A 14,397-nucleotide genomic window follows, 5' to 3' on the forward strand; every position below is an offset into this window, starting at 1 on the left:
GGTTTGCTATTGTCATTTTTGAAAGGTTATTGTGTTTCGTGACTGCAACAACCCTGAGTGAGTAGAAGGATTTATAGTGGCCTTCATGAAGCCATACAAGAAAACATACAAGGCCTTCCAGTACTTCCTGCATGACAGACTCCATCTGACACAGTCACTGAACTGAAATACAGCAGAAGGGGCGAAATACATCAGACTCCTTTGTTAAATGTTTCCTTGGTAAATGTCGGAGATTAATGCATGTCTTCAGTCTTTTTAACTGATTTTAAGTTTGCCATTGTTTGGTTTAATTCTTTTGTCGGGCGTCTTGCTCGTTGGAACCTTGCCAGAACAGGTACTAAAAAAAAGTCCCAGGTACCAACGCTAATGGAAAAGCAAAAAAAAAAAAAAATGTGCCAAGTCATGCCAGGACTGTATAGGGGAAAAGCCATTCGTAGTAGCCAATAGTTACTGAAAACAACAATACTGAAATCATTATACATTTAACATTCTATTTCTGACAGTAAACCTCTGAGTCAAAGACTGATTCACTTCTATGTTTCTTGTCTGTCAACAGTCAATGTACCAGTCCACCACCTGTCTGAAAGCCCTGTAAATCAAAGGGTTGAAGGAGCAGACCAGTCCACCACCACGCCACAGCTGGGCCCTCTCCCTGTTCAGGTCACCCAGACAGGTCACCTGGTCCGTGGAGCTCTGAGACACACACCACTTGGAGTGGTCATAGCGGGACTGGAAGCTGACTGATGTGGGAAAATAAATCCTCTGGATGTTCATAGTGTGTTGGGCCAGGGAGCAGTTGGACGGCAGAGCGTGACCTTCTCGCTGCCAGGACTCCACCAGCAGGTCAGCCTTCAGGACCTGAGCCACCCAGCCAGTGTAGATATCTGCATAAAAGATCCGAGAGAGTTTTTAGACGACATGGTGGCAGACACATCTGTCTGTAGATGTTCTTGCTGATTTTTTTTAAGATTGTGTAGGATTTTATGATTATGACTGTGACATGAAAAGTGCTTATCTGGTTATTTTATGTTTTTGCTGACTGTTTGTCTGTAACCTTGTTGTACTTTGTTTGTTTGTAAGAGAGCTGCAGCCTGTCTTGGCCAGGACACACTTGAAAAAGAGACCTTTAATCTGAATGTGTGTGGGGTTAAATAAAGGTTAAATAAATTAAAAATAAATAAACTGTGCAAAGGTTTCATTGCACCACCAACGTTCATCTGTGAAATTCTGTGATAATTGACATTTGGATTGGAATGATGTGACTCAAAGTTGGTCTCATTTTAGCAAACTGTCAATGAGTTTAACTCATAGAACATGTTTACGTAATGCTTAAGGCATGTCTTGAATAAACATAGACATAGTAGAACACAGGTTTTACCAGTAACATGGTAAAATGCTACCTGTTATTTTAGAACTGCATACAGTTCTAAAATGTTCCCTGTATTTTCTGGATGTGTTGCAGTAAAGAGATTGAGAAATAATAATAATGTATGATCATTATAGCATTGCTAAAACAACAAATCTAATGGTGTCACCCCCACTTCTCGCTTCTCCCTCTCTCGGGGTCAGTGGCTCAGCTGCTATGAACCCACATATTGATTTTATGCCAGATGCCCTTTCTGACGCAACCATCCCATTTATCGGGGCGTAAGACCGGCACTGAGAGAACCCTGTGGCTAATGTACAGTGGCTTTTGCACATTACTGTATATATATTCAATATAAACATTCACTTACATATTTTCACATGTAAATTTAATAAAGAAGATTTCATGTCATGGAATAATGACAAAATAATAATAAGCTCTTAGCAGTTTTTTAAGGATCTATATCTATCTATTTTGTTAGGCTGTTTCTAACACCCCTGGCTGATTGTACTCAGTTCCATTGTAAGTCACTTTGGATAAAAGTGTCTGCTAAATGACATGTAATGGAATACTTTACCATCCACAAAGTGCTCAGATTTGACAAAACTGACAAACTTGTCGCCTCCGAGAGAGAAAAGCTGCTCCACTCTCTTCACTGAGGTCAACAGTGGTTTGGAGCCTTCACATAACTGGACCAACTGTGGCAGGTCGGCGGAGAATGCAGCAGGTACAGAGCAGTTATAGCAACGTGGATAAAGGTAGACCATCTGTTTTGCTGGAGAGTGACAGAGTGCAGCACAAAGAGAGAAAGATGAGATCATTTTGGTGAGAGAAAACTACAGGGAGTTTTATCACTTTATTTATATTAGGTAGATTTGTCTTGCACTTTCAAGACGTGACAAATACACGACGTGAAACAAAAAGTGAGTATAGGGTGTTTTAAAGACAAACAGTTATCAATAAAGTGAAAAATGTGGTTATATTTTAACAGGACCTGCTGTGCTGGTTCTGTAAAATGTACTCCAGTATCACTGGACAAATATCATGGAGGTGTGTGCAGGCTGCATGTTAATGAAGCTACTGAAGGCCTTAGACCAGACAACAGTGCAAATGTTGTCTTGTTTTCAGCAAAAATAAACTTTTTTAAGATAGCAGGATTATCAGCCCATGTTGCTTCACTCACCTATTTCATGAAACTGTTCATACTGATAAGTCATGCACAGTGCAGTCTGTCCGTTGACTTTACCAGAGGAGGGGTAAAGGTAGCCCAACTCCGGGAATGAGGGGAAATGGGGGATTGTGTGCGACAACCAGAAACCTTGAGAGCGGCCAAAGAGCAGAACCCCTGTAGGATGCATACAAACATTTCTTTAAACCTACAGTGCTGTGCAAAAGTCTGCAGCCACCATTGGATCTGTTGTTTCAGCAATGCTCTAATGACCATGCAGTCTAATTATTTTCACTTTATTGGAACATATTCAAAAAAAAAAATATAAAGGAAACATGTATGCAGTTTTAAAATAACAACATCTTCAGAGAAAACATAATAATCTTCTTTTGGTATTCAGTGTGATCTACATTTACACTTGAACAATTGCACGACCCTGGCTTGAGTGGAGCTTTAATTAATCTTACTGGTAAAAAAAACCTGTGTTTGTCCCACTATTTCAAGTTCTATATGCCCAGGTATTTCAAGGCATGCTTGAGCATCACATACGCATATGTATGAGTTAAAGTCATTGACATTTTGCTAATGAAGAAGAAGAGATTTCAGTCACATTTGACAGTCATAAAGACCATAAAGGTGGTGGTGCCCTGAGACTTTTGCACTGTACTGTAAACACACTGACAGCAACACAAATTCAGTCAACGGCACTTTTCAAACAGATGCTCTTTGCCCGTTCACTCCCCCTGGCAACCTTGACCCGTACTTCGCTGCAGTCACGCAAATGAACGAGGTCTGTCAATAACACACACCGGTCTCTAAATGGACCATATTGCAAAATAAGTTCTTATAGTGATACTCTTTCATCAGCCGTCTCAAACTCTAAGGCCACATGCAGCCCTTCACTCAATTTTCATGTGGCCCTCCAAACCATATCAGATTATAATATAAATTTGCATCATAGCTTTTTTATTATTATTGTGCATATTACAACAAACATGATGTTTCCTCCACATGGGGATCGTGAGGAGTGCTGTGCCAATCTCAGCTGACATAAAGCAATAGGCGGGGGGTACACCCTAGACAGATCACCAGTCCATTTCAGAGAGACAAACAACCATTCACTCTCACACACTCACATGTCACCATTTTTTTTTTATTGCCCCATAGGCAATAAAATACATATGAAAAAGAATAATATACATTAAAAAATGACATAAAACAATAAATACGTCTGTGAAATATTTTTTTCATGTAACCCCCTGCCTTAGATGCCTGCTTTTTAAATAGAGGAATATATCTTGACACCAGAGGCAGACAAGGTCAAAACAGACCTGAAGGAAGGTGAGTTATTTTAGAATTTTCTTTCCTTTTATCCTAAGAGTTCCACATAAGATGCAAAGCTGCAGTTTCAGTATAAACACATACCCCATCTAAAATGAACTGTACGTTTTGGGATAATTCTCCCATTGTCTTTTACATATTGTAATGTTTTCCTAACAATGACCTTCACGTGTTCTTATTTCTTACACACATAATCAAAACTCATTATCAACTGTACCTTTAGTATGTCCGTATCCTTGGACGTAATCCAAGATTGGTGGAGCGTCATTGTAGAGTACATAGGCCGAGTTGTTGGACTGTGAAATATACTTTTCTTTATTAACATTCAGTCATTATGTACTTAAAATGCTGCTTTTTGCTGGTTCAACGTTTAATTGTGCTCCAACAGAGGGTTAGAGAAGGGAGAATGCGGTCTCTTATTGAGACCTATTCCAGTAAATTTACAGCTGTGTACAGGCAGAAGCTTGTGAACTTATCTTGTCATAAAACTTTGGAAGCAGGAACAAAAAACCTTGTCTGGCTTCTGCCTGAAGGCATTACGACTGGTTACCTGCTGCCACCTCTGGTTGCTTGGCAACCTCAAGATTTAAGGTATATATTAGCTAATGTGCATTGACAAATGAGAGGTTTAATGTGTAAATATGATCTTTAGAGGAATGGATTCACAGACCAGTACTTCTTTTTAATTTCATTCATTTGTTCGTTTTACTCTCAACTTAGACAGATAATGTTTCTACCCACTTCCATAAAGGTTCAATATCAAACTGATGTACAACATGAATGAAATAGATGCATTTCTGACTCACCGTATGTAGTGATAATCTAATGCATAGCTTTTTTCAGACATACAGTATATTATTCTACCGGTTCTGGGTAAAATGATCAAATCTTGCTGGAATTCCACATGTCATTATATGTTAAAACATGAGGAAGGACAGCTTATTTGCTTTGTCTCAATGAGGAAGCTATAGATCATGATCTCACCTTGTAGGCCCCACCTACGTAAAGCTGATTGAGCGTGTTCCCGATGGCTCCTTGACTGACGTTAATCATGAATTTACTCATCTGCCAACTCTTTACTGAAGAGTCCAGGTACATATAGTCCAGCCCACTGCCGACCTCGCCAATCTTATATTTGGGCAGCTTGTAGATGATAAACCTGCAGTGGATCAAGAGAGAAATTAGAGTTTTCTAAGTGGTAGATGATTGATGGATTGACAAAACACAGCTAGATAATATTTAAACCCCCTAATGATTTTTGGTTATTAACCTAATCAGCTCTGATTGAAAATGCATGCACGTCATCAGGCAGCTGTTCAGAGAGCACGCCATTGCCGTTTGCATGGTCACGTTTGTCAGAAGCCAAAATCATGATTGTGACTAAAACACGATTATGAATGTAGAATCCATTTCTGAAACAACTAATGGATGCCTCTTGGTGTGTTCAGCCATCGGGCAACTATTCTCATCTTCTGCCCTGCCTGCTCAGACTTGACATCAAATGTGTGGGAATCTCACCAGAAAAAAAACTGCTATACTAAGGAACACAGATTCATGTGGAGCTTAATCAGCATTGTGTGAACTCATTTGACGCTGGTTGGAATGTAACAGAGGTTGGTTTATATTTAAAAGTTCCAAACTGCTGCAATAACATTAAAGTGTGTCTTTTACATTACATTACATTACATTACATGTCTTCTACTGAACCATGTACTACAACTAAAAACACAGTACTAAATAACATTCAAGCGTCGTTTATATATTATATTATATTACAGTGCATAATGTCAACTCACCAATCAACAGGCTCGTCGGCTTCATTTCTGCATGAGAAGTCAGCACTGCACACAGCTCCAGACAAAAACATGACCGCAATCTGGAAGCACAAACGGTGTGCGGCCATCCTGAGTGACCCTGAAGTAAATACTGCAGAGAGGGTTAGGGTTATGATAAACTAGACTCAGGTTTCATGCTTTGTGACTGACAATCTTGAACTGTAGCTGTCCTCACATGCAAAAGAGGAAGTCACGAGATTTTTTCACATGACAGGGCAACACTGAAGAGACAGTGAGGTTGTGGCAATATTAAATTAAATTTAATTAAATTGCTAAATGTTTGTACAGGACCTATATACAGTAAGTTTTAATTCTTTTGGACTTTTATGCGTTTTAACTGGAGGTTTCATCTTTTATAAGCCGTGAAAATATTGATCACTGAACTGAAAACCATCTGGTCCAAAGGGAGGAAGAAGAGGTCACCATGGAACTGAAATTAGACCGACACACACCTGTGTTCGATTTTTACATCAGTCAGTGGCACAGATTGAGGTAAGGAAATGAAATGAAATGCATACTTTAGAAACAAAGGTCAAACTCAGAAGCATTTTGTTTTGTCAAAGCCATTTCATTTTTTGAACATTACTTGAACATGTGTCAGAACTCACAGTTTATAGTCCCCGCCCGTAAAGCAAGTGTTCACAATTCAGGCTGAGCTAGATTACCTGATGAGCTAGATTACCTAGATTACTGCCCGTAAAGCAAGTGTTCACAATTCAGGCTGAGCTAGATTACCTAGATTACCGCCCGTAAAGCAAGTGTTCACAATTCAGGCTGAGCTAGATTTGCTGTTTTATTGATGGTACAACACTTTGGTCAACATGAGTTTAAGGCCAAACAGATAAATTTGTTTTGTAAATAAGATTTTAAAATCTAAAGAGTCTGGACACATCGGATTTGCCAGGGCAGGCGATTCCAAATACTGAGGTGCCAGCCCATTTTAGGTTTTTTTTTTTTGCTGCAGCTTCTCAACCACTATTTAAGCAGTTGTATAATTGTGTTCAGTTGCACAGTAATCTCTGCCAATCTCCTCTGACATAGGGCGATAGGCGGGGTACACCCGGGACAGGTCACCAGTCCATCACAGGGCCACACATAGAGACAAACAACCATTATATTATTATGGAACACCATAATACAATTAAGTAACACCATCTTATTTATTAAGTAATAGTTTGCCAATGACATTGGAAAACATGTGTGGGACATGAGAGTGGATTTATTCTAATTTGATCAGCTTTTGATTCAAGCACCTTAAACCATGAACACACTGATACATTAACACCCACATCTTGTGATACAGTATGTTCCCATGCATAGCAGGATCCTGAAGGCAAACTGTACCGTAAAATTAAAAGAGCAAACAAAAGTTGCATGCCTATGCATGTGTGCATATCACAAGGTGTTTACGCATTAGTTCATTTACATTTCACCTGAGGACCCAACTGGTTGAACCAGTGCACTTGTATGGTGCAAAGATAGCACCGCCCATGCTACAAAAACCTCCTCTGTCAGTGGAGGCAGCTTTCACTTCATTGTGGGACATCAGGTGACACAACAAGGGAAACAATGGCAGCTGCTTCAGTAAGTAATAATGTTATACACATCAATAACAGATCTTTCATTGTCAAAAGCTAATTTAAATTATTCATCAACAAGATACTTCCCTTAACTTTTTATGTTTGGAGGATGATTACTAAAATGTAATATTTCATCTCCAGTCCGATTTTTTTGAAAGTATAAAACCATTTGATCAGTTCAAATTTTGTGTGTTGTTTTTTTTTTTGTTTATGTACAAAAAAACGCAGTTACTACAGACAGAATCCATAGTTTTCAATAAAATGTGCACTTGTGACACAAGACATGACCAGAAAGTCTTGACGTGCGACATGTCAACAGTAAATACGCCTCTGTATGTGCAGAATGTGGAGTTTGTGCGAACGGGCTACGGCAAGAATTCAGTGAAGGTGATGGTCATCAGGAGACAGGCAAGACACCACTCCATCACCGAGCTGAAGGCTGACGTGCAGCTCACACTCAGATCCCGCAAGGATTATATAAGTGGGGACAACTCAGACATCATCCCCACCGACACCATCAAAAACACTGTCCATGCCCTGGCCAAGATTAAAGGGGTAGGTCGCCCACTTCTACTGACACAAGCTCGCCACCTGACGTAAGGACAGAACTACAAATTACAATCTGTCAAACACACAATGCTGATTTTCATATGTTGTGAAGGAACATTTTAGTTAATATTTTAAAAGAAGCATTGACAGCGATGACGTCTACACATTCAGGTTTGTAGTAAATGTATTGATCATCAACACTGAGAAATTGCTTAACTCTTGCTTCAGAATATTACAAATGTCAAACAGATACATGAATTTGTTTAAAGAGCCACTTCACCCAAAACATTTTTGTCAATTAATAAAATTGACAAAAAGTCGACGTCAATGTCACTTCCTTCAAGGAAAATAAAAGCCCTGCACTGCTCTTCACTGCGTTTCTGTCAATTATAACAAGATTTATGTGAAAAAAATCTGAAAAAATGTAAGTTAAACAAAAGTTAAAGTTAACAAAAACAGGTCGTAAAACAAAAAAAATAAAAAATAAAAAATAAAATTTAATGACACAATCCCACAAAGTCAATTCAATTTTGGTTGAGGCAAAGGAAGGGACTAGACGAGTCAGTCACAAAGATGATCTGTTCATGTTATGATGTTTTACGTCAGCACAGTCACATCTGACCCCGATCGCTTGCCTCTCAAATACACTGATCAGATAACACCAAGGCTACAGTAGCAAGCCTGCACAACATGGTGGAAATGAATGTTTAATTTCATACACACTGCAAACTTCACCTGTGTAAGTTTGAACTTGAACTATGTTCCTATATTCCTATCTTTGACAGCCAGTCAGTGATGTCATACCTGCATACTAGGACATAATTATAACTGTTCATTTTTGAAACAGATTATTGTTATTTATGGCTATTTAGTTCACTGACATCGTTAATTTTGAGGTGTCTTTACATTCGTAATAATACTGAGACTTTTGGAGATCATTTTATTTGCAGTATTTTTTGTGACGTGCATCTGTTCAGGTAAAGACCATCGAGCAGTTTTCCCTGGATATCTGCAATCACTTCCTGACATCTTTCAGTCATGTGCTGAGGGTCAAGGTCTACATGGAGGAGGCTCCGTGGAGAAGGTTGGAGAAGGTAAAACACAAGAGAGTGTGATAACTTCTGAGCAAAACACAAAGAAAGTCTCTTTTTACTTGTCGAGATTATGTCGAGTATCCTCTTTTTCATGACGATTCTTTTTTGCTGAAACTACTGAAATACAAATCTCTCTCTCGCCGTCTTTCTCAGAATGGGGTAGAACATGCTCACGCGTTCATCCTCAGCCCAGAGTCTTGTCGCTTCTGTGATGTTGAGCAGAATCTCAATGGTAAACACAACCACACACAAATGCTGCTATTTTACTGATCTTAAGGCAAGTTTTGTTTACTTAAAGTCTGAGCAGGGAAGTGGGAACATACCCAGCATCAAGATGAGCTTAAAAGATTAACATACGGCTGCTGTGGTGGGACGAGGCTTGTGAATTTAATCTTGTGTGTTCCAGCATAAATGAAAAGCGATAAAAATTGAAGATAAAATACTGAAGCAGGGCAGCATTGCAGGATGGGTAGTCTTTTATCAAGCTTCTGTGCCTACTGTTCACCGGCTCTGTGTCCCGCACAGGTGCCCCAGTGGTTCACAGTGGGGTGAAGGACATGAAGGTGCTGAAAACCACTCAGTCTGGGTTTGAGGGTTTTCTCCGAGACCGCTTCACCACTCTGCAAGACAGCAAAGACAGGTGTTTCTGCACCACTGTCTACTCCAGGTGGCGATATAACAAGGTCCAAGGTGTGGACTTTGATGCCTCATGGTAAAGACCTGTGAAGGGAATAGAGGGAAAATCTCTCCTGTTTCAAATGATTACATCAATGTACCAAAATCCCTAAACCTCATGTAATGATCATCATATCATCGCCTTTGTAGGAAGCGTGTGAGCAACACAATCATTGAAAAGTTTGCTGGCCCTTACGACTATGGAGTGTACTCTCCATCTGTGCAGATGACCCTTTATGAGACACAGGTTCTGGTCCTGGACAGAGTTCCTGAGGTAGGCCCACACCGTCAATACAAATCACATCCTCACAACTCACAACTATTTGTCGATACACAAGCTAGTTTAACAATAACAGAGTTGAAATATATCAAAGTAACTGCTGATGACAAATGTATCTTATTTATAAAAACACAGACATAGAATTTCTTCTCCCCATTCTTACTTGAGCACACAAAAACAAACTAATGGTGTAAACGAAATATTTTCTTTCAGGTGGAGGAAATAGAGATCGCCATGCCCAACCAGCATTACTTCACCATTGACATGACAAAAATGGGCCTTTCCAACAAAGATGAAGTGAATTTTGATCAATTTTGCAATAATATCAATATGCAATCAATCAATCATTCTAGTAGTTTAAACTGATGATATGATTGGACTCCCTCACAGGTACTCCTTCCCCTGGATAATCCCTCAGGAAACATCACAGGGACACTGCGCAGGAAACAGCAAGCAAAACTGTGAAGCCACCGACACAAATCAAGAAAAGGCTCCTGCTGTTGTCAGGATAAAAAAACACAAAGCCCTGAAAATGTTCCTATAAACCTTTGTTAGAATTATGATTTCTCAAAGATTATAACATTTGACAAAGTTATGTGAAAATGTGAATACCTTGTTTTAAAAAGCTGCCATTTAATTGAATCCCATGTTATTCTTTGGTGAGAAAGGAGCACCATTTATTGCAAATGTCTGACTCAGATATTCAAACTCCAGTGTTATGTTGCACATCTACATCCGTCATACACACTTCAATAAAGCTGTGACAGTGTAACAATACTGAAAGCACCACATGTAGGAACATATTAAGAATATATATCTGTATATACTGTACATATGTTTATGTTTAGAGACTGGAGCTTAGCTTTGTGACTCCTTGAGTCTGGGGAAATAAAACACTTCATGCTGAGGATGAATCATAGATTCCCTTGCGCAGTTTAGAGGAGACGATTATTTCAGGTCAAAAATGGGATTCATCAGATCAGTTTTCGGCATGTATCCAAGGGTTCAGGTATGACAACACATACAGTTTTCAACTATATCATCTTATTTACAATTACCGTTTTAAACAACATAGATTAAGTCAGTTTGCACACACGAAAAAACTATGTACAAATGCACACGCACACAAAAAACATACCTGCAAAGTATTCTGTCCCCCACAAATGTCCTTTTTAAATAACACACACACACACACACACACACACAATAAAATACATATTTCAAGCAGCAGAAATAAGAATGGGGGAAAGGGTAAACAACTGAGTAGACTCCCATGTTCAACCCACTGCTGGGCTCCATGTTTGTAAAAACCATTCAAGTCTTGATTAAGGTGCCACTGTGGCCAGAAGAGCCTGTGAAGCAGCAGCTAACCTGGAATCGCCTGACATGATGATTGTCACTGAGGTGAGTGCTGGGATGGCCCGGCGTGCTACGACGCATTGCTTTTCAGGTGTTGAGTCTGCAGCGGCTTTACGTGATACTCATAGATCTTCAGTGCTGGCCCGAGCTTTATCGACAGCCCCGTCAGGACATCGTTACGTGTCATCAGGAGCAGAGACTTACCATCAATTTCCTGAAAGGGAGAAACAGAAGCACTTGACTGACAACCGACTTCGTTTCCATCACGTGTAAGGAATTGTGAGCAGAGGAGCACACCAACCTGATCTTGAAAAGCCGTGGCTTGCTCCTCAAACCCTGTGGCTTTGAAGTAGTTGACGACATCAGAGACTCCCCAGTTGGCAGGGTCCGGCATCTGACCGTTCTCCACTGGGCTGTGTGGGGATTCAAATTAATGTGCATATGCAGTGAACTGTAACAGCAGTTTAACACATTGTTTCAATAAACGATGACGCAAAATAACTGGGTTTAAGTCATACCTTTTGGTGTCAACAGAGCCATTTGCCTTGTCTTCCATTGCGGCTGTAAAAAATAAAAGAAAGGTGAGTAAATCTGAAACGATTATTTAGAGAATAAGAAAATTAACAACAATTGAAAATGAAAAAGTTGCCAGAGGCCAAAGTGACATATTCAGACTACACTTTGACTGACCAGAAGAATATCTGAACATCTGGAACATTCCAGATGTTCCAGAAGAACAGATGGTAAAGTGCATCTTTGAGATGCACTTTACCTGCCTGTTTAGGCTTCATTAACAGACATAATCTAACATTATTTATGGGTGTCATGGGATCTGAGCATACTGAGTAGTCTGGATTTGCCGATGGGTTTGATCACATCGTGATAACTCATTAGATAATGGTTTGAATCTAACAGACATTTGTTTATATTACATTTTATGCACTATTATAAATCCAAAGGTGATGGCCGCTACAGCAGTTACATGGCTTCAGGATCACGCTGGTCTTGCAATGTACGAGCATTCTGAAGTTTGTCAATCACCCGATGTTGAAACTAAACCCTAGGCTTGGTGATATGGGACATATTTGTCTTTTTAACAAAACCGATTTCAATGTTGTGTAAAGACAGCTTACTGTCTATAGTGACAGTTTAAATGTAATCTTTTTTGCATTTTTTATTATTTGGGATTGTTGCTTCACATTGTTCTAGTGTGATATTTGCACAATAAAGCAGTCTAGAATCGTTAAAATAACAATATAAGAGTAATTATATTTAAAACTTAGCGTTAAGTTAAAACTAAATTGAGTGGAATTTTACACAAATCCCAATTAGAATTTGTCCTAATCAGAAGTGGTGTGAATTTGACACTTTTGGTGTTACTTTCACACTGCAAAAGTTACTAGTGAAAAGGTAGTCAATGATCACATTATCCCTTTTTAAGGCATAACAGGTGATGTTTCCATATGATTAACATTCCAGTCATGGTAAAAAAAAAACACTTGCTGTGGATGATGGGTCATAGGAATAAGGAGGACAAACCCCTTCTGGGTCCTTTATTTTGCCTTAATTTGAGGTCATCCTTTCTTTTATCTTGTGTTTTACAGCTTAATTACTTTTTAAAATGCATACATTTGATTTGTGAGAATTTGTGACATTGTCATGTTGCTTTTATTTATATATTGCTTTTACTTATGTTACCATTAGGAGTTCTGAATTTTGTGGCCTTGACTTTGTGTTTCTCTTGTTTCTGCCATTACTTGTCTCCTAGGCTTTCCCCCCTATAATTCTACATGAATAAATATTTTAGATTAAAAATTCATTCTGTCCATGTAACATGAGTTTGAATTGTGTTAAATAGACGTGCAGCTTACACCATGGACAAACGGTGTTTGTTTTTAAGCTGTTAGGCAACAGGATATATGGTTACTGAAACCGAAAGTGAAATCTGACAGCTGCAATTCTTTAATTTTGGCTTTAATAATTGGCAAAACACTGCCTCTTACAATCAGTAATGTTGCAGTAATATCTCATCGGGTGTCTTCTCTCGTAGAACTTAGTATGTTGGCAGCTCAAACATCATCACTGTCTCTCTCGTCTCTTAGTCACTGGATGATTTTCCTAAAAATGAGACACAATGACGCAAAACAACTGTGATGAGACTAATAAGAACATATACGACAAAACACAGCGACAGAGCAAACCGAAACAGCTGTGCGACAGTAAACAAAACAGCTGTGACTGCAACAACGTCGGAACATGAGAACCTAATACTACATTAGCTACATTACACATAGCAGAGTAACAGAACAGTGGCAGATACAGAAGTAAAATAAAAATGAGCCGTCAAATAAATCACAGTTTGAAAATAAGGCTACGCTGAGTGATACCAGCTAATATTGATAATATTACGATAGCTCGCTGCATCTTCGCAGCTAACAGGGATACAGTAGTTAGCAGGCTTAGCTAATACTAATTCTAACTTACCTGATTTTGGGTGATTCCTGCTTGACAGCGACACTTCCCTTGCACTGGACACGCACTTTATACAGCGAAATGTTTCGCGGGCAACAGGATATTTTACGAAGCAATAAGCGGCTGTACTCGGTTGATAAAATCCAGATTTAATTAAATAATATATGGTACCTTTTCAGTGGTTTAGCCTTCTTCACCCACATGAACGCGGAGGCTCATGGGGAATGTAGTTGTCATGGCGCTTCATTGCTTGTAGTTGCAGAAACGGCTAAATGACAGCAGACGAATGGTTTACAGTTAAATACATATTAATTGGGTAGGGATTTTTGACAATTAAAAATACAAACCTGAATCATATCATACAAAGAAAAACATGTTCTCAGTGTTGGTGTGATACATAACATATTAAAGGCTTTTAAACTGTCACTGTTTTGAATGCCCCAGCATTAACGTTTGTTTAGTATTTGTCTTTCAGTAATAATCAGAAACAAATGAAACAACTGTACATGTAGCTCCTACCTCTCACATCCCCTCCACTCTGTTTCAGCCCAGCAGTAATTTTTATTTGGCCCAGTCGTTTTCTATAAATAGAAAAAGCCTAAACACAACCGAGGGAGCCTAGTCTGCCCCCTTGTGGCATCAGGCTCGATTTCAACATAAACAGCAGTATATTACATA

General features: G+C 39.1%; 3 protein-coding genes across 4 annotated transcripts; 1 reads left to right on the forward strand and 2 right to left on the reverse strand.

Moving 5' to 3' along the window:
• Positions 1-42: 42 nt before the first annotated feature.
• On the reverse strand, positions 43-5,880 carry LOC122780817 (deoxyribonuclease-2-beta-like). The gene is made up of 6 exons (XM_044044146.1): positions 5,672-5,880; positions 4,860-5,034; positions 4,093-4,171; positions 2,550-2,711; positions 1,944-2,141; positions 43-884 (listed from the first exon to the last, which is right to left on the reverse strand). The coding sequence occupies exons 1-6, from the start codon at positions 5,776-5,778 to the stop codon at positions 550-552; spliced, it is 1,056 nt and encodes a 351-aa protein (XP_043900081.1). The 5' UTR covers positions 5,779-5,880; the 3' UTR covers positions 43-549.
• Positions 5,881-6,871: 991 nt separating this feature from the next.
• Positions 6,872-10,525, forward strand: uox (urate oxidase). The gene is made up of 8 exons (XM_044044147.1): positions 6,872-7,294; positions 7,633-7,845; positions 8,817-8,933; positions 9,087-9,165; positions 9,459-9,645; positions 9,759-9,882; positions 10,102-10,185; positions 10,279-10,525. Exons 1-8 carry the CDS (start codon positions 7,280-7,282, stop codon positions 10,351-10,353), a joined length of 894 nt encoding a protein of 297 aa, XP_043900082.1. The 5' UTR covers positions 6,872-7,279; the 3' UTR covers positions 10,354-10,525.
• Positions 10,526-10,537: 12 nt separating this feature from the next.
• samd13 (sterile alpha motif domain containing 13) lies at positions 10,538-14,278 on the reverse strand. 2 transcript variants are annotated; one of them, XM_044044153.1, is made up of 6 exons: positions 14,239-14,278; positions 13,891-13,987; positions 13,251-13,365; positions 11,766-11,808; positions 11,549-11,660; positions 10,538-11,461 (listed from the first exon to the last, which is right to left on the reverse strand). In XM_044044153.1, the coding sequence occupies exons 3-6, from the start codon at positions 13,276-13,278 to the stop codon at positions 11,318-11,320; spliced, it is 327 nt and encodes a 108-aa protein (XP_043900088.1). In that variant the 5' UTR covers positions 13,279-13,365; positions 13,891-13,987; positions 14,239-14,278; the 3' UTR covers positions 10,538-11,317. The 2 variants fall into 2 exon arrangements, with proteins under 2 accessions (XP_043900088.1, XP_043900087.1); XM_044044152.1 differs by lacking the exon at positions 14,239-14,278 and having other exon boundaries at positions 13,732-13,987.
• Positions 14,279-14,397: the final 119 nt, after the last annotated feature.

The sequence above is a fragment of the Solea senegalensis genome, linkage group LG14 (assembly GCF_019176455.1).
Source record: "Solea senegalensis isolate Sse05_10M linkage group LG14, IFAPA_SoseM_1, whole genome shotgun sequence".
NCBI lineage: Eukaryota > Metazoa > Chordata > Actinopteri > Pleuronectiformes > Soleidae > Solea > Solea senegalensis.

What these genes read in the sequence shown, in the direction of transcription:
- LOC122780817 (XM_044044146.1), bottom strand. Translation starts at nt 5,778, where the DNA reads ATGGCCGCACACCGTTTGTGCTTCCAGATTGCGGTCATGTTTTTGTCT. An exon ending in ACGTAGGTGGGGCCTACAAG is followed by an intron (nt 4,172 to 4,859) that starts GTGAGATCATGA and finishes TATATTTCACAG; the next exon opens with TCCAACAACTCGGCCTATGT. An exon ending in ATCTGAGCACTTTGTGGATG is followed by an intron (nt 885 to 1,943) that starts GTAAAGTATTCC and finishes TCTTTTATGCAG; the next exon opens with ATATCTACACTGGCTGGGTG.
- uox (XM_044044147.1), top strand. An exon ending in TGTTGAGCAGAATCTCAATG is followed by an intron (nt 9,166 to 9,458) that starts GTAAACACAACC and finishes TGTCCCGCACAG; the next exon opens with GTGCCCCAGTGGTTCACAGT. An exon ending in TCCTGGACAGAGTTCCTGAG is followed by an intron (nt 9,883 to 10,101) that starts GTAGGCCCACAC and finishes ATTTTCTTTCAG; the next exon opens with GTGGAGGAAATAGAGATCGC.
- samd13 (XM_044044153.1), bottom strand. Translation starts at nt 13,278, where the DNA reads ATGAGATATTACTGCAACATTACTGATT. An exon ending in GGCTCTGTTGACACCAAAAG is followed by an intron (nt 11,661 to 11,765) that starts GTATGACTTAAA and finishes ATCCCCACACAG; the next exon opens with CCCAGTGGAGAACGGTCAGA. An exon ending in CCACGGCTTTTCAAGATCAG is followed by an intron (nt 11,462 to 11,548) that starts GTTGGTGTGCTC and finishes TCTCCCTTTCAG; the next exon opens with GAAATTGATGGTAAGTCTCT.